Source organism: Aythya ferina, assembly GCF_964211825.1.
Source record: "Aythya ferina genome assembly, chromosome: 23".
NCBI classification, from domain to species: Eukaryota; Metazoa; Chordata; class Aves; order Anseriformes; family Anatidae; genus Aythya; species Aythya ferina.
This window is the reverse complement of record NC_140321.1, coordinates 1,476,806-1,493,427: the sequence shown is the minus strand read 5'-3', so window position 1 is coordinate 1,493,427 and position 16,622 is coordinate 1,476,806. Positions and strand designations below refer to the sequence as shown.

The 16,622-nt window shown below is 47.8% G+C and overlaps 1 protein-coding gene across 6 annotated transcripts in view; it reads right to left on the bottom strand.

The window, feature by feature from the left end:
- Positions 1 to 16,622, bottom strand: part of ASIC2 (acid sensing ion channel subunit 2) — a 577,174-nt gene that overhangs the window by 93,488 nt on the left and 467,064 nt on the right. The window contains exon 1 of one of the 6 annotated variants that reach the window (XM_084496119.1): positions 10,879 to 11,535. The exons of the other annotated variants lie outside the window; for them this stretch is intronic. Coding sequence (XP_084352245.1) covers positions 10,879 to 11,418 — 540 coding nt within the window. The 5' untranslated portion in view covers positions 11,419 to 11,535. Of the gene's footprint in view, positions 1 to 10,878; positions 11,536 to 16,622 lie in introns of those variants that run through there. 6 annotated transcript variants of the gene reach the window in all.

Here is a 16,622-nt window from a genome sequence, read left to right as displayed (position 1 = left end):
GCAGTTTCTTCCCTCCCACCACCTTAAGAAAGTGCTGGTGGGAGAAGTTCACTCAAATTTCACTTGTAATTTTGCAAGTGATTGCAGACCTGTTTTCCTGGGTATTTGGGTCACTGCGTTGGCCCTTGGGCAGAGTTCAATTTAACTCCATCTCTTCCCACTGCCTGGTTACAGAACAGTGTGAGGGTTTCTCCTCACACACAGAAGGAAGTTTTCAAATGTCTCATTTTCAAACAAGAGATGAGAAACACTAACAACCTATTCAAAGTAGTTCTCAGTGACATTGCCAACCTGGATGGAGAAAGATAAGACTTTTTGGTGGAGTAAGACTTTAAAAAGCAAAAGTTCTGATCAGAACCCAAAGGACCTCATGTTCCATGTGACATTGGATGAAACCTGAAGCATCCTCCACAAGGAACACAGTGTAGGGTTCACAGCTACAAGCAGAAAGACCTCTAAGAGACCACAGAAACCAAACCCAGAGCAGGCTGCCAGCCCTGCCCAGGGAGATGCTTCCAATGAGCCTGCTCAAGCTAGAGGGAGATGCTGCTCAGTCTCCCTGTTTCTCCAAATGATGGCAAAAACAAACTCTGAAATCTATGCAGTCTTTAAAGTGGTTTGTAGCTAAAGGAGTAGCTCTAAGGTCCAGTTGCTCTTGCTTTTGCTCCTGCCCAGTGCTCAGACAGATTGGGGTCCTTCCGCAAGAGTGGATTGGGAAGCACTGATGCGTTAAGTTTAATAAAGCCACAGGATGAGGTTATTTATTTCTGTCAGTAACATATGTTGGGAGCATATGAAAATTTACATGCCCACAATGAGACACTTTTGCTCATTACATAAATATTACAAAATCCATAGTGAATTCCCTATCATGGATTCTCCTTCATTCCAGCTGCTGAGACGCTTTAAAAGGCAAAAAGAAAAACAAAAAAAAACAAACCACAAAGGTTTCAATCTTTTCCAGTCATACTATGCAACTTTTCTCCCACACTGGCAGCAGTAATCCCTGCTTGTGAATCACAGCTAATTATATTATAATAGGCCATTCTTCTTGATTTAATATACCATATGAAAATCAGTATGTGAATGAGTGTGGTCATAAGATTAGTAACAGCTCTAGTTCTTAATTTATGTTCACACTTTATTATTGAAAAAAATTAAAGCTCAAGGGTGTTGAGGAGGATGCTTTACTTGAGTTTGTTTTATTTAGAAGTAAATTACAAAACTGGGGAGAGGGGTGTGGAACAATCAAAAAACAAATTACAAATACCTGTTCCCACTGCATGAAATTACAGCGCTCGGGGTAATGACAAAACACAGGGAAGAATTCCCAGAACTGCCTAAGAGAGAAATGAATCAGCTGCAATAGCACCAAGTTTTGCAACAATAGGGTTCCTGATATTTCAAAAAGAAAGAAGAAAAGTGTGGAGAAGACGTACTCCCAGCCACAGCAGATTCACGGGTTGCAAAATAGCATACAAAGAGAGAATGAGGGAGAAAAGGAAATTAGAAAAAGGATAAACAAGTGATAAAAACTGCAAAAAGGGAAACAGAGAAGAAATGCAAGAAAAAAAATAAAGGAATTGCTGTCACACAAATAGGCAGAGGTAAGCAAAGCATGAAGAAGCATCCCCCTTGCTAAGCCCTGGAAAAGCCTGATTGTGTGTTTTTAGGCTTTTTGAGGCCAGCAGTTAGCTTTTTTTTTTTTTTTTAAGATTAGTTTTTAGATTTAGTTAGATTCTTTTCAGTTAGCTTTTTTTTTTTTTATAAAGCATGTGCAATCCATTAAAGGTGGGATTTCCATGGCCCCACCTGTGCCCATGGCAATCTCCATCCCTGCAATAAGAAACAAAGCACAGGGGGTTCAGGATAAATGGCTTTACCCTCAGCTGCACCCAGAGGCAAGGAAGAACCATGGTAGCTCTTGGGGGGTAACAGTCTCCCTGTGGCCCTTTTCATTAAGGAAACTCAGCGTCTCCCAAAGGCATGGGGGCAGCAGGGAGCCCGTGTCTGACTTGTTCCCTTCCTGTGACCCTGGATTTCCACTGTATTTAACTTCCCCACACCATTTTGCTTCCATGCCTACATAACACAAGAATTACTCTTCTTTGCATTCTTTACATAATAGTAGATGGTCAGAGGATCCTGAAGCAATTTGCAAATATTAATTAAGCCTTAGCAGAATCCCTGAGTGGTAGGTAACTGCAATTATGCACCTAATTATATTAATTCTGCCGTAGGGCAGTAAGCAATTATTTGGAAACTATTATATAACTAAACCAAACCTATGTTGCTGATTACATGTTTAGCATGCAACTAACAGGTATTTCATTTCCTGACTGATGGCTTTGGCATAAACAAAACAAAAAAAAAAGCATCTGGGAAGAAAAAAAAAGGCACAGAAAAGCCCTGCCAAAACTCCTCCTTTGTTTCTGCAGTCTGATTCCCCTCTTCAGATGCACTTGTCTCTCACGTCAACAAACACCATGTCTATGCATCCAAACCACAGGGTTTTGGTCCTGCACTCCAGCCAGGGACAAAATAGGACCAGAAACTGGAAGAAGCTCAGAAGGTACATGCTGGTAGTGGGAAGACCTTAGCTGAAGCATCTCCCCACTGAGCAGGTCTGTTTCCTTCCTGCCTGAAATAAGTCCCCATAGTTTCACCCCCAAGCACTTGCCCAGGCCATATTAAAACCTATCAGTGCCCAAAGCTTAAGCAGTTGCTTGCACCTGGAACCACATCAAGAAGCCTGGAGGCACAGCTGGCAAAGCATTCAGAAGGATATCACAGAATCATCTAGGTTGGAAGAGACCTCCAAGATCTAACCTAGTCTAACCTTTGACCTAACACTAACAAGTCCTATACTAAACCATATCACTAAGCTCTACATCTAAACATATTTTAAAGACCTCCAGCGATGGTGACTCCACCACTTCCCTGGGCAGCCCATTCAACCTAGCAACCCTTTCAGTAAAGAAGTTTCTCCTAACATCCAGCATAAACTTCCCCTGGCACAACTTAAGCCCATTCCCCTCGACCTGTCACCAGGCATGTCAGAGAACAGATGAATCCCCACCTCGCTACAGCCTCCCTTGAGGTACCCATAGAGAGCGATAAGGTCGTCCCTGAGCCTCCTCTTCTCCAGGCTGAACAAACCCAGCTCCCTCAGCCGCTCCTCGTAGGACTTGTTCTCCAGGCCCCTCACCAGCTTTGTCGCCCTTCTCTGCACCCGCTCAAGCACCTTGATGTCCTTCTTGTAGCGAGGGGCCCAAAACTGAACACAGTACTCGAGGTGCGGCCTCACCAGAGCTGAGTACAGGGGGACGATCACCTCCCTAGCCCTGCTGGCCACACTGTTTCTTATACGAGCCAGGATGCTGTTGGCCTTCTTAGCCACCTGAGCACACTGCTGGCTCATATTCAGCCGACTATCCACCAACACTCCCAGATCCTTCCCTGCCAGGCAGTTTTCCAACCACTCGTCTCCCAGCCTGTAGCTCTGCTTGGGGTCATTGCACCCCAGGTGCAGGACCCGGCACTTGGCCTTGTTGAACTTCATGCAGTTGGCCTCAGCCCATCGGTCCAGCCTATCCAGATCCTCCAGCAGAGCCTTCCTACCCTTGAGCAGATTGACACATGCACCTAACTTGGTGTCATCTATGATATGGCAGCAAAAACACTGCCTTTGCTTCCCAAATTCAATACATTCAAAATAAAGTCAAGATATCCCCAAAGTAGCCAAAAGGCTCCTTCCCAGCGCTCAGCCCACAGCACATCTGTGCTGACCACCTACAAGGAGCCCCAACACTAAGGTGTCCTCCTGCTGCAGACCAGAGCTTCTGGCCTCAGACCAAGAGAAAAAGTAACTGAAACGCAGTCGCCACACCAGAATGGCATTTAACCTTAAAGACATCCTCCACAGCAAGTTCTTGAGATACAGCACTACCCAGAGAAAAACACTGAGGGGCTGTGAAGCCACAGAATATCACAAACCTCCCATTTTCTCCTAAATTAGCCAGGCAGAGCAGGTCTCCCAGCTGCCCCAAGCAGCCTCACCCTGCCCAGCTGAAGAGCTCAGACAGGAGCCCAGGCAGCGCACTTCCATGTCTGCCTGACAAATTCCACTGTGGCGTATTGATGGAGCTCAAGGACATTAGTGCTTACCCAGCAATGAGGCATATTCTTCAAACCAGTTTTATGCCAGCCTTTAAAACCCAATGTCATTTTTCAAATAAAAAAATAAATAGGCGAGAGTCAGAGAAGCTTTACTAGGCCAAATTGATTATCTGCAAGACAGTAAAGGATTGTTCCCGCAGTCTGTTCTTGATAGCCTGTCTCTGGCAGAAGACCCATTAGGCAAGTTTCTATATACCCTCACCCTTGAATCTTCTCTTCAGCTCAGTGTTTCTCTGCTCCATCCCAAACACATCCTCATTAGAGGCAAGAGGCACATTCAGCTATCACAGCCATTCTTGGCTTGGACAACTTACCCAGCTCCATCTTTCCTCGTAAATCACACCCTGCAGTCATACCTCTTTTATTGCTGCTGTCCTGCATGCTCTCCTCAATCTGTATTTTTCCCTTTCAAGGAGATGCTCCAAAGATAGATGGTGAGCAAAATGCAACTGTGCTGCAATTGCATATTATCGTCCTCAACACTGTAAGGATGTTGTTGTGCGCGGTGTGGAAAGCTGCTGGTAACATCTCTATCTGAAACATGGTTTGGTAAAAAAAATCTAAAAACATTCCAAGAGAAGAGCTTTCAAAGAATCTGCACTTTCCAATGGGAATGTACTGTGGGAAATTATCAAAGAGTTCTGCTTTGACTACACGGTCTACACCTAAGGAAAAGATTAAAAGCCAAGAAAATGACACCAAAAAGAAACCTTTTCTGAGTGTTCCGTGTCATGAAAAGTTCTAATATAATACCTTTAAAAGAAACTCAAACCAAATGCCCTGGGAGATGGGAGGTCCGACTTTCAGCTTTATTTAACCTACATCCTCCTGAAAGCTGGAATGGGGAAGGAGGGCCAATTCTGGCCGGAACAAAATGAGCACCTTCCCCAAGCTGCATGCCAAGAAGCACAAGGCGCTTTGGCAGACAGCCATGCTGATGAAGATTAGCACATCAAACGGCTAATTTCAACTCCAGAAACTGCAAATAGCAAGGAAAATGGGAACTCCTTTGCACCAACATGTGACACTGCAGAGCCAAGCTCCACTTGTTCTACCATGCTCTGGCAGATTGCTCCCCACACCAACGGCTGAACATCTTAACTCCTTTGTGAACTCCTCTGTTCACATCCTCCTTTCTGCTGCATCTCTCACTCAACCCATTGTCATCCCTCCACCCAGCAGATGACATTTGTCATCTGCTGTAGTATATTAATCCAAGGAGACAAGATAAATTAGGCAATCCGCTGAAGAAAGACAAACCAAAAAAAAAACACAGAAACCACCAAAACAATAATAAAAAGGACCTGGGTACCCATATTCCAGCCACACCCCATTTCAGAGTCCTACATTTGTGATAATAAAATACTTTGCAGAGCTGCTGGCTACCTCTGAAGGAGCTGGCTCTCCACAAGCACCAAGCTCCTGATGAAAGCTCCCAAATGAAATAAGATGAGAAAACAAACCCAGAGCCCAGGTCATGCATGCTGCCCAACTCTTCTCACTCTGTGGATTTATTCAGGAGCTCTTAAAGTGCCCAGAGCACACCCACTCTCAAAGTGCTCACCCTGCACAGCACAGCACCAAACAGGTGATGCTCTTTGGTCTCTTCCCCTCTATTTCAGCAGCTCAGCTCCCATCTCCCAGCCAGTACCCAGGAACTGGGAGGCAACCTCCAAGCATGTGGGAGATAAGAGCCTAGCAGGGAAGCACTTGCAGGGAGCAGAGGTTCACCTCCTCCTTGCAGAGACCAGCACCAAAACGCACATCCCATTCCCCAATTGACCATTCTGCCGAGCCAGCTCATTTCAATTTTTATTCCCCAGTCCAATCACAGTCCTAAGTCTCAGCTCAACAACCAACTCCGCAGAAAAGCGGGAATATCTGACTCTTGTGCAGGGAAAAGCAGACCCAAAATTACACTAAATCTCCTCAAATCTCTCTTAGGAGCCATCCCATCTTTCACACAAGCATCATTGCTTGCTGTACTTGGGCAGCACCTAGCACAGCTCAGCCCTAAAATTTCTCTTTGGATCCTTTCATGCTAACTAACACAAAGCTAGTAATATTACTTAATGTCACTGCAGTCTGGTGAGGAGGGAGAGCATGGACTTGGCACTGCTACTTTAATGAGCAAGACTGAATCCAACTGGCTCCACACGTTGTCCCTTCAATGGCATCCATACAAATCAGGAACATACTTAAAGCTTCAGCCCCACATCAGCACAATTAAACACAGCCTGCTTCCCTTCCAAAAGTAACAGCAAGCCAGATTTAAGTTATGTTTGGAACTGGCATGAAAAAAAAAAAAAATAAAACCTAGCCGAATAGCAGTCTAAAAGGGACTGGGTAAAACAGTTTGTAGTACAGTGAGCAAAACCCCCAGGCGAAGCAAGCCACATACACTTGCTAAAGTTACTGTGCCACTGGCTACAGCAGTGTGAGCCCCAGGGCTGGCAGATGCTCCGAGCCTGCAGTGGTGACATGCCAGTAACCACATGCAGCCACACCACGGCCCGATACAAACCCAGCACTGCAGCCTCATTTAGTTTGATGAACATCAGCTTCACATTGGACACAGCTGATCATCTGGTGGGAAAACATCAAAACAGAAGGCCATACCACAGCATTCTTTGGGCAGAGGAGTACTTTTAAAAATGTGCAGACCTGCAAGAAAGCAGCACCTTGGGCTCCATACAATGACTATCCCATGAAATCCCTATTCTTGGAATAAACAAAAGCAATTCAAAACTAAACAGCAAGCAAATAAAAACCACTGATGGGTATTGACCGCAAAACCTTCAAAGCTGCCCCAAAAAATCAGAGCCTTCACAGAGCTGCAGGCAGAGCCGAGAGAAGTCAGCCGCCCTCTGCGCAGACCACACCACATCCCTTTGCAATGGGCAGGCAAGGTGACAAGTTTTATCCTGGAAGTTCTTAAATTGGGATGAGGTAATTAGTGCATAAATCTCAGCCCACGGGGTGTGTGAGAAACACTCTGTAGCCAATCACTTAGGCTCAGGCGAGGATCTCAGTGAAGTAGTAATTTATTCGTGATTGCAATGGCGGGCGCCCCAAGCAGGAGAGCACCCCTACTAATTCCAAAACACAGTTTATATACTTTTTGATGACAGGACACTTCCCTGTTTCCCCACTGAGTGTGTAATCCAGGTTCACAATCTATCTGATGCTTCACAAACAATGCATGGCCTTCAGTTGCCAGCCTTTTAAATTTCAAATTTCTTTTGACATTTTTACTGCTTGAAGTGGTAATGTTTCTTCACTTATCTGACTTGACTTAACACAGTGATTTTCATCTAATTGTCCTAAGGAGTCTGGTTGTCTGCATTTTACAAGGTTGCCTGCTAAGCTTTCTTATCACTCTAAGCATATCTCAGTACCACATTCCTTCCCTCCAAACAGTGCAACTCTGCAGAAACAACATTTCTATTCCCACAGGTGTGCTAGAAACTTTCCCACAAAAAAAAAAAAAAAAAAAAAACAAAAAAAAAAAAACAGAAAAAGAAATCAATACATACAGGACAGGACAACCAAGATAAATATTTTGGAAACAAAAGAAAGCTCAGCAATAGAAATCAACACCCAAATTCGAATGATGCAGAGCCAAGCTTTTGTCCACTTAATCCTGATACCCAGTTACAGACAGATAAGGCCATTCCTGCACAGGAAAGCAAACACCATCTTTAATCATTAAGTCCTCCAGTCCTGACAGTTTTATATTACAAATTGGAATAAATTTCTGAAGGATGCTAACTACTCAACAGCTGCTTCCCTTAAAGCCTCTTAGGGTGGGAGCTGAGCACTTGTGTGCCCATTTACACATGTAACAGCCAATTTTGTAACTCCAGGTGTGGAAACAGGAGACCCCCTCACTGATCAAGGGGCACAAGACCTCATCTCCCTCCTACACAACTGGCCTCATCCTCTCACCCTGACTGCCAAATGTTGCACGTGGCCAAAACAAGCCAGCTTGCACAGGCAGGAGAATAAGTCAGAAGCGAGTGCTCGTAACTAAGCTAAATGAGACTAATTTTTACCATCTGTCCTGCAGCAACAAGCTCCACAAATCAGTGCAACCCCACCCCCCCAAGCCACATATATTGGGGAAAAGCAACAAATCAACCCCGATACATTGTTTTTGCTGTGTTTATTTTCATGTAACCTTTTTGTTTTTTAGAAGCACAGTTGCCACCCTAGCCTGATGATACACAAAGCAAGCTTGAAAGGAGAGGTAATCTCTTGCATGAGATGCACTAAGGGAGTTGCAAAGGGAAAAAAAAAAGGACCAGCTCTCATGCAGAGCCTTTTTTCTGCTTCAGATCTAAGGGAGAACTTGTCTCTTCCAAAAACACATCTGTTTTGGTCTTTTGCTTTTTACCCAATGGAAGTCACAACCCTACAAGCATTATCTCACCTTCTTTTTGAGGCAGAAAACCTCTTCGGGGCATCCAAGCAGGTGTAAGAACTGCAAAATACCCTTCACACTATCATTTATTCAGTTTGCATTTAATCTTTTTCACCTGCTTTCTTCTCATCTGTACCCAAGCCAAACAGTTTTCCTGTCCCTCCTAGGTGTTTTTTTTCTCCTAGTTCAGGAGAAGCAGAAGCTCAGGTAACCCAGACCCCAAGGGATGCTTGGGGCTGCTAAGCTCTTGATCCTTGCAGCAAACCCCAAACCCCAGGTTTCAGTTGCAGACAATGTGCACTGGGCAGTGAGTTCTCTGGACACCCTGAGCTCACAAAAGCTGTTTTAGCATCTCCCCAAGACACATTTCTCTCTGCTTGGGATCCACGGGTGGAGAAGCTCCTCAGCCTTCGTTCAAGGACAATGCAGAGGTCACTACTCTTTGCTCTAAAGCCCTGAGGAGAGAGGACATGTTGCAAAGCAAGGAGGTGGCACTAATCCCTGCCTTTCCCTCCCAGCCTCCAGAGGCAGCTTTTTCAACCTGTGCAGGATGGTGAGCAATCACAGTGCTCAGCAATCCTCCTGCAGAGCATTTAGCAAACAGCTACATCAAACAGAGCCTGCGTTCAGCAGGTGCCTCACTGTCCCTTCACCCATGCCAAGCCAACACAGCACTCCAGGCTTCACATTTCTTGGGCTATAGGATTCAACATCACCCTTCCATGCTCACTACAACTTGGAACATGAGTTCATTAAAACCTGCAGCCAGGGCCCTGTCACACCAGACAAACATCAGCACACTTGCAAAAGGGGGAACTGAAAAGGAAAGGCAGCCTTCCAATAAGGCCTATATCTGCCTATTCCCAAATTTCCTTCTGCCACTGAACTGCTTTGCAGACTAGTCCCACTAGGAAGATTCTCTCAAAGTTTTTATTTATTTTTAGTTTTAAAAAGTATGCTATTTCTGCTCATCTTTTCAGCAACATATGCTAATTCAACAGTCCCAAGAAGCTAAGATCATCCCACAAGGATTTTCTCTCTCCGTCCCTTCACAGTCTAGCAGCTGGTGAGGCTGATGTGACAAGTCCAAAGGGAAGACAACAACTGGTTTTAGGTATGCATCTCAGGCAGCACTTACAGAGCAGGGAATTTCAACTCCTCTCCTGCGTGTGGAGCAGCAACAGCTCAAAACTAGTTCTCTCACTCCAGACACCAGCAAGGGTATTTAATCACAACTCTCTCTCTCTCCTGGCTATCCGCAGAAATAAGAAGAGCAGAATATTCCAGCACAATGAACACCCAGCTGCTATCAACAAACTTTAAAAAGGTCATTAAAAGAGTCCAGTTTGAGCTCTCATTTAGAGCTCTTGCAACTTGCAAACAGCCCTGCAGGAATCTTTTAGGCAGATTATACTGGTGGTGGCTCACAAAGCATTTCAAGGGTTTGATCTTACAGTAGCGCACCCATGCATTCTCCTGCCTTATGCACAAGGGCCTGGGGGCTTTCTGGACGGTAAAGGCAGCAGCTCCAATTAGTAGCTCATCATTTGCCAAACAAATCACACCACACAACTCCACACAGCTGCACAGAGAGACTCAGAAGAAATTCACTGGGCAGCAAAGAAGCAGGCACCAAGTGAGCATGGGCTGCCCCAGGACAGGCCCAGGTGCCAGTCCCACTCCCCCCTTCTCCCTCCCCCCACAACATAACAGAGCTGACCTAAGTCTCAGCCTGCATCTGCAGACAAAGTTCACCTGAGGAAACCTTGCTTCCCAGCTGGGGATGAAAAAAGTTGAGATACAACTATGCTGAGATACAACAGGGAAAACGTCACTGAAGTATCCAAGAGGGTTGCAGCATGCTTTTTCTTTTCCAAAAGAAAAAGAGCAGTAGTGAGACCCCACTTTCCACTGCTGATGGCCTGAGTTAGCCTTTAAAACAGAAAGCATCAGCTTTGCTCCAGAGGGGAAATAAACATTCAGGGAGCTTCCCGGGCAGAGAGCTGCCACAGAGTCAGAGCGGTTCTGACTGGGGTTTGCAACGAGAACTCCACCGCTGCCACTCATTGCCCTGTTCGGGGAGGATGTGCAGGGAACCGGTGTCCCACCTGTGTCGCTGCCAAAGCCACAAACATCCTCCCTCCGCGCAGCCCCACGGAACGGTGCAATTGAGGGCGTGGGAGAAGAGTGCGCAGCCCCGCGGGTGTAAGGAAAAAGCGCACCGAGGAGAGCCCCGGAGGGGCGAGGGGAGCCGGGGGGTCCCGGGGAGCACTCACCGCGGAGAAGTTGTGGGGCCCGCAGAGCTCGCCGCGGTACTTGCAGGACAGCAGCATGTCCTCCAGCTGGTGGCCCAGGCGGTCCATGAAGTCGGCGCTGATGCCCTCGTAGTGGCGGGGCGGCAGGAAGAGGCGAAAGTCGGCCAGCTTGGCGAACCACCGCAACCTCGCCTCGTCGCCCCGCAGGAGCTCGGTGAGCAGCGGCCGGGCCGTGCGGTTGGGCAGCAGCAAGCCCAACCAGTGCCCCGCGTAGTACAGGTCCCCCTTGGAGAGGCGGGGGAAGCGGAGCGGGTTGTTGTTGCACAGAGTGACGGCGGGGAAGAGCAGCTGGCGGCTCCACTCGCTTCGCACCTGGGTGTGCGACGGGAAGGAGAGCCAGTGCAGGAGGCGGTTGGAGGACCAGGAGAGGAGCAACCCCAGCGCCGTGCAGAAGGCGAGCACCCACAGCGCCCGCCGCGGCAGCGCCGCCCGCCGCGAGCACATGTGCCGCAGCCCGTGCAGCCGGCTGCGCAACGGCGGCGCCCGGCGCCCCCTCGCCATCGGCGCTCCCCGCCGCCTCCCCCGCCGCCGCCGCCGCCGCCCGGGGCTCAGGGCGAGCAGCCCCGCTCCATCCCCGCTCCCCTCGCCGCGGCCGGCAGCGGCCCCGAGCGGCGGGGGGAGCCGCAGCGGGCAAGCCGCCGCGCCGGCCCCGAGCTCAGCGGCGGGCAGCAGTTCCGGCAGCGCGGCATGCCGGGCCCCGCTGCCGCTGTCGTCGCTGTCGCCGCTGTCGCCGCTGTCGCCCCCCCCCCGCACTGCCGCCGCACCCCGCGGGGGGCAGCCCGGCCGGCCGCCGCTCCCCGGAGCGGGGGGGGCGTCGGCGCTCCCCGGTACCTCCGAGCTCCGGTGGGGCTCCGGGAGCAACCGGCGCCCCCCTCCGCGAGCCGCGGGACCTCCCCGCGCCTCCGGCGAACCCCGCTCCGCCGCTCAGCGCCGAACCCCGGCCGCGCTCCGCCGCTCCCCGTTGGCGCTCATGCCGCCCCGGCCGGGCTCCCGCTGGGAAAAGCCCTTCGCGGCGAGGAGGAAGAAGAGGGGGCGATGCTTCCCCCGGAGCAAATCCCGCTTCCCAGGCGACTGCGGCGGCCAGCCCCGCCGCTCGGCGCCAGGCGCGCTCGGGAGGCGGAGGAAGGATGCTCGGCCCCGCTTCGCCAGAGGAGCCCCCTCCTCCTCACCCTATTTATCCCCCTCAGAGCAGGGGGGAGAGCGGCCCCGCTCGCAGCCCCCGAGCGCCGCCGGCTTCAGCCGGGCTTCGGAGGGGTTCCTCCTTCCCTGCTCCTCCTCCTCCTCCTCCTCTTCCACCACCTCCTCGTCCTCCACCCGCCACAGTTTGTTTTTCCGATTTTCAGCAGCCCCGGGGGAAAACATGAGATCACGGGCTGAAGCAAAGCCTCTAGAAATACAGGCGAGGTTTGCTGCTTGCACCGGCCAGCTGCTGGGGGAAAGGGGCCAGTTGCTCGGGGGCTGCTTTTTGCTTCCCGTAGAAAAGCAACTGCACGTTCCCCCAGTGCACGGGGAAATGCATCTCGGGGTCCCCCTTCCTCAGTCCCCACTCCCCACTTGCCCGTGTCCTACTGAAGCTAGCACAGGTCGGGCACAGAGCTTGTTTTGCCCTGCATGGGACACAGGTGCACACAAAAGCCCTGTCCCCGATGCCCTGGGGAGACAGCAGGCACTTGGGTTGTATTTTGGCATCTAGCTCGGGTTGCTTCGTTCTGATCTCTTCAAAGCCACTCGCTGTTACCTTCATTTTGATTTAGAATAGTACTAAGCAGCATTCCTATAATTGTACCCAATTAAGCTCTAAGTGGCTATAACTGCTTCGAATCCCTTCTGATATTTTCTCTCTGAATTCATTTTCCATTGCATTTTGATCTGCTGCGTATTTTTACCCAATAGATGGAGCCTTCACAGCCTGGTCAGCCCCAGCCTCTTTTGCAGAGTTTCCTTCCACTGTGGCAAGAGCTGAAAACGTTCAGCTCTTGCACCTTGGTGTGGGGCCTTCCCAGAAAACCTACTCCTGGCCCTGGGGCCATAGGAAAATGTTCGAGGGGCCTCATGCTGGGGCTGCTGGAGCAGGGATTTTCACAAGCACGTGGACATGGGCTCAGCTTTCCTCCCTCAACAACCTGGACAATTTTCAGTGCCTCTGCTCTTCATGTGCTTGTGTCCATTTTCTGCACAAGTCTTACCTTTTTTTTTTTTTTTTTTTTTTTCCCATAAGTCCAAAATCCCTTTCAGATCTGGAAGGATGACCATGACTTTCTTAAACTGAAATGGTATGAAAAAGGGACAGAAGTGATTGCGTTTGTTACGACGTGACTTTGAGTAGCTTCCATAAGCATCACAGCCTTTTCCTCCTGCTAGTTGAAAGAAGTGGAAGCTTTTCCCTTTGGCTCACCCACAGGAAAATAAACATTCAAATACCTTTGCCATGAGGCAGTCTGAGGTTGTTTTACCCACGATACAATGACACAAACCTGAGGTTTGTGTTGGACTCTAAACATCCTCAGATAAGCCCTTCTCCAGCAGCATTACCACTACCCTGCAGCACAGAGGGATTTAAACAGTGCCAGGTGCTCTGGCAGTGCCTGGGCTGTTGGTTTTGCCTGCCTGGAGAAACATGACACAGCCCTGGACCTGGTCCACTTGCTTATTTTCCTTTTGTACCTGTTTGTATCTGTTCTTTTGGTGGGGCTAGCTTAGCAAAAGGGGATGTACAGGACATAACAGTTGGATGGTGTGGAAAAACTGCTTTCTTCCCTCATATGTGCCCACTCCAAATATCCACTCAAATTCCCAGCTTTATTTATCAGAAGGAAGGAATTGTATTTTATTTATTTATTTATTTAAACAAGAGAAAGCCGATGGTAGATAGGAGTTGGATGGACAAGACCAACCTCACCCTGAGCTAAAATTCAAACACTCCCCACAGAAGTTCTCTGAAGACAAAACCTGACCACAAAAAGCAAAGCCTGCACCGGCTGGCCTGGTGTGCCCAGCCCAGCTACACATCCTTCAGAAACCATTTCCATTTCTTTTTCCCATTACCAATTCACCCTCGTGTGAGTCTCAATTGCTTCTTTACCCAGACATAGCAGTTTACAAAGCCTATTGGACTCAATGCATGGAAGGAATACTACAGCTGGAGCCTATATATGTTGCTTACTAGTCAAAGAGTCGCTTTTTAAATTATCCTTTTTTGGGAGAGTGGGATTGCTACTTCTGCTGAAAACCACAGTTTCATTGTAGACAAAACTACACAGGAGAAATTCAGAGAACCATTTCAGGTGAATCCCGCTGTTCTCCCCCAAGATGTAACATGCATGCCCTCAAAAGATACAGAAAAGACAAATAATCTGAAGTTTTTCTAAACCAAAAGCATTGCCCTCTTTTGAAACTTCATTTTCACTTCAAACATTGACTCAGGTTAAGGCAAAAAGGATTAAATAAAAGCTTTGAAAGCCCTGTAAAGTAAATTATAATGCTTTCTTCCACCTGCACCCTTTGAGTGTTATTTAATTTATCTCAGAAGGAAGCAGAAGAAGGCAAGGTTCAGCCCCAAATGCTTTCCCCTGGCAATCTAAGAAACCCACAAAACCATGCCCAGAGCCCTGCAGCCCCCAGGGAGAGTAAGATGCTGAGTTCAGCACTGGAGTCTGCAAATGTGAACTTGGCTGCAGAGTTCCTGAATCATCTGGGCTGGGCTTGAAGGGCTGTGGTTTCATTCACCTGTGTGAACCCCAGGTGATTTATGGGATTTAGCCCATTACTCAGCTCTGTGTGCAGTTCCTGGTGTGCAAGTGGGCAGTGGTTTTATCAGCAGAAGTTGTGCTTCCATCTTCCTGCAGCGGTTACAGGGGATTAGTCCCTAAAACCAGGCAGCAAGATTATGGGAATGGGATGATGGTGCAGGACTGTCCAGCACCTCGCAGCATTGTTTTTCCCACTAGTGAACCCTGTGGAAAAGGAAGGGCTTCATTTTAGCTCTCGGGAGCTTAAACCCAGGAGAACAACTAAACAGGAGACTCCCTGTTTCTAAACAAGAGGCTCCCTGTTTCAAGGCCGGTTGTTCCCAAGCAGGGTCTTCAAGTCACCTTGAAGGGATCCTTTTTCCCCTGCAGGAGCATCCCTGGTGCCACTGGAGAAGGGGCTGCAGCACACAGAGGCCCTGAGGCAGATGTGATGGAGCAGACTGGTGTATCAAAGACAAACGTGCTCCTCTTTCATGTTCTGTAAACAGCAGTCTTTCCAGAATAATGCGCTGCTTTGCCTAACTGCTGAAAAAAAAAAAAAAAAAAAAAAAAAAAGTCCTGTTGAAGCCACCATGTTATGAGAAAGTCATAAAGCACTTGGAAATAGGGGTTTCCATGGAAGCTGCCATCTCTGAGTTAATTCTATTACTGCTGCCTCAAATCTCATAGTAAGCAACAGAACTACTCTGGTGCAATATGAGACCAACACAGCTCTGGGGAACCTGCAGAGTTCTGCCACCCCACAAACACTGCCTTTATTCCGAAGTGGTTTTATTTTCTTTGTTTTGTTGGTTTGATTTTTTATTTTATTTTATTTTTTTTTATTGCAAGCAAATTATTGAGCTTCCAGTTGTGAAATTCTCCAAGGTAATTGAGTATTCTCAGAACAGAACCCTCTGAGGTACAGTCCTGCACTACATCTGTTATAGGGATTTTCTGAGTCTGCAGTGTTTTGGGGCTGCATGTGTTTTTAACATGGACAGATGAAATATTTGATCCATGAAAAATATGGAAGGCACATAAATAAGATGTCAGTAGCCTATTTCTTACTCTGCTGCGTGCATTATGGTGTAGGTAGAATAGGTAAGCCAGCTGAATTTTACAACTCTGTTTTCAGATTCAGAAATATGGAAACTTCTGATACCTCATTTTCTGTGCCTTGTGTGTGTATTAAGAGAGCGAGAGAGGGGGGAAAAAAAAAGAGAGAGAAAAAAAAAATGCCCAAGTGAGCAAAGATGCTGTTGTTCTTTCAGGGTTTATGCTGACACTCGCCAAAAAGCGAATAAAAGTGGGGTTTTCTAGGTGACAGCAAGTTGCTAAGGACTGATTAGGAAGATTTTAGGAGGTGGCACATCTCATCTGGGGGTTTGGCTGAGGCTGCTCCAAGAAGGTGACATCACCTTTACAGCAGCTGGGATGCCTAGGTTTGAAAGGATTCCCAAAGCAGGTCAAGCTCCTTCTCCCCACTTGTTTGGAGGGCACAGCATTATCAGCATTATTCATGAACTTTAATTGAAAGAGCAGAATGGTAATATATATCTGTATATACATATATTTGTCTGTATAAATACATACAGATTTCTTCTGCAGGTAGAGAGGAGGAATGATTTTCATCTATTTTAAACTTCTCAGCTGGCACTCTCTCAATTATCTCACTTTTTTTTTCTTTTTTTTTTTTTTTTTTCTTTCTGTTTTCCATTTTAACACTGAAGAAAAGAGGAGAGGGAGTGAAACAAATGAAAACACCTCTGGCTTTATTAAGAACTAATTTTAACATGAATCCTGAGCAAATTAAAAATCCAAGATCTCCCAGCCTTTTAACATCAGTAAGCTCTTTTTTTTGGTTATTAAACTCAAGAAATCTGTCAACTAGCGTGGGGCATCCCATAGTGACCTGGTCAGAAGGGAACACAGAGACGAGCCATCTCCTGCTGCACAAGGTATCCCTGTGGCCAC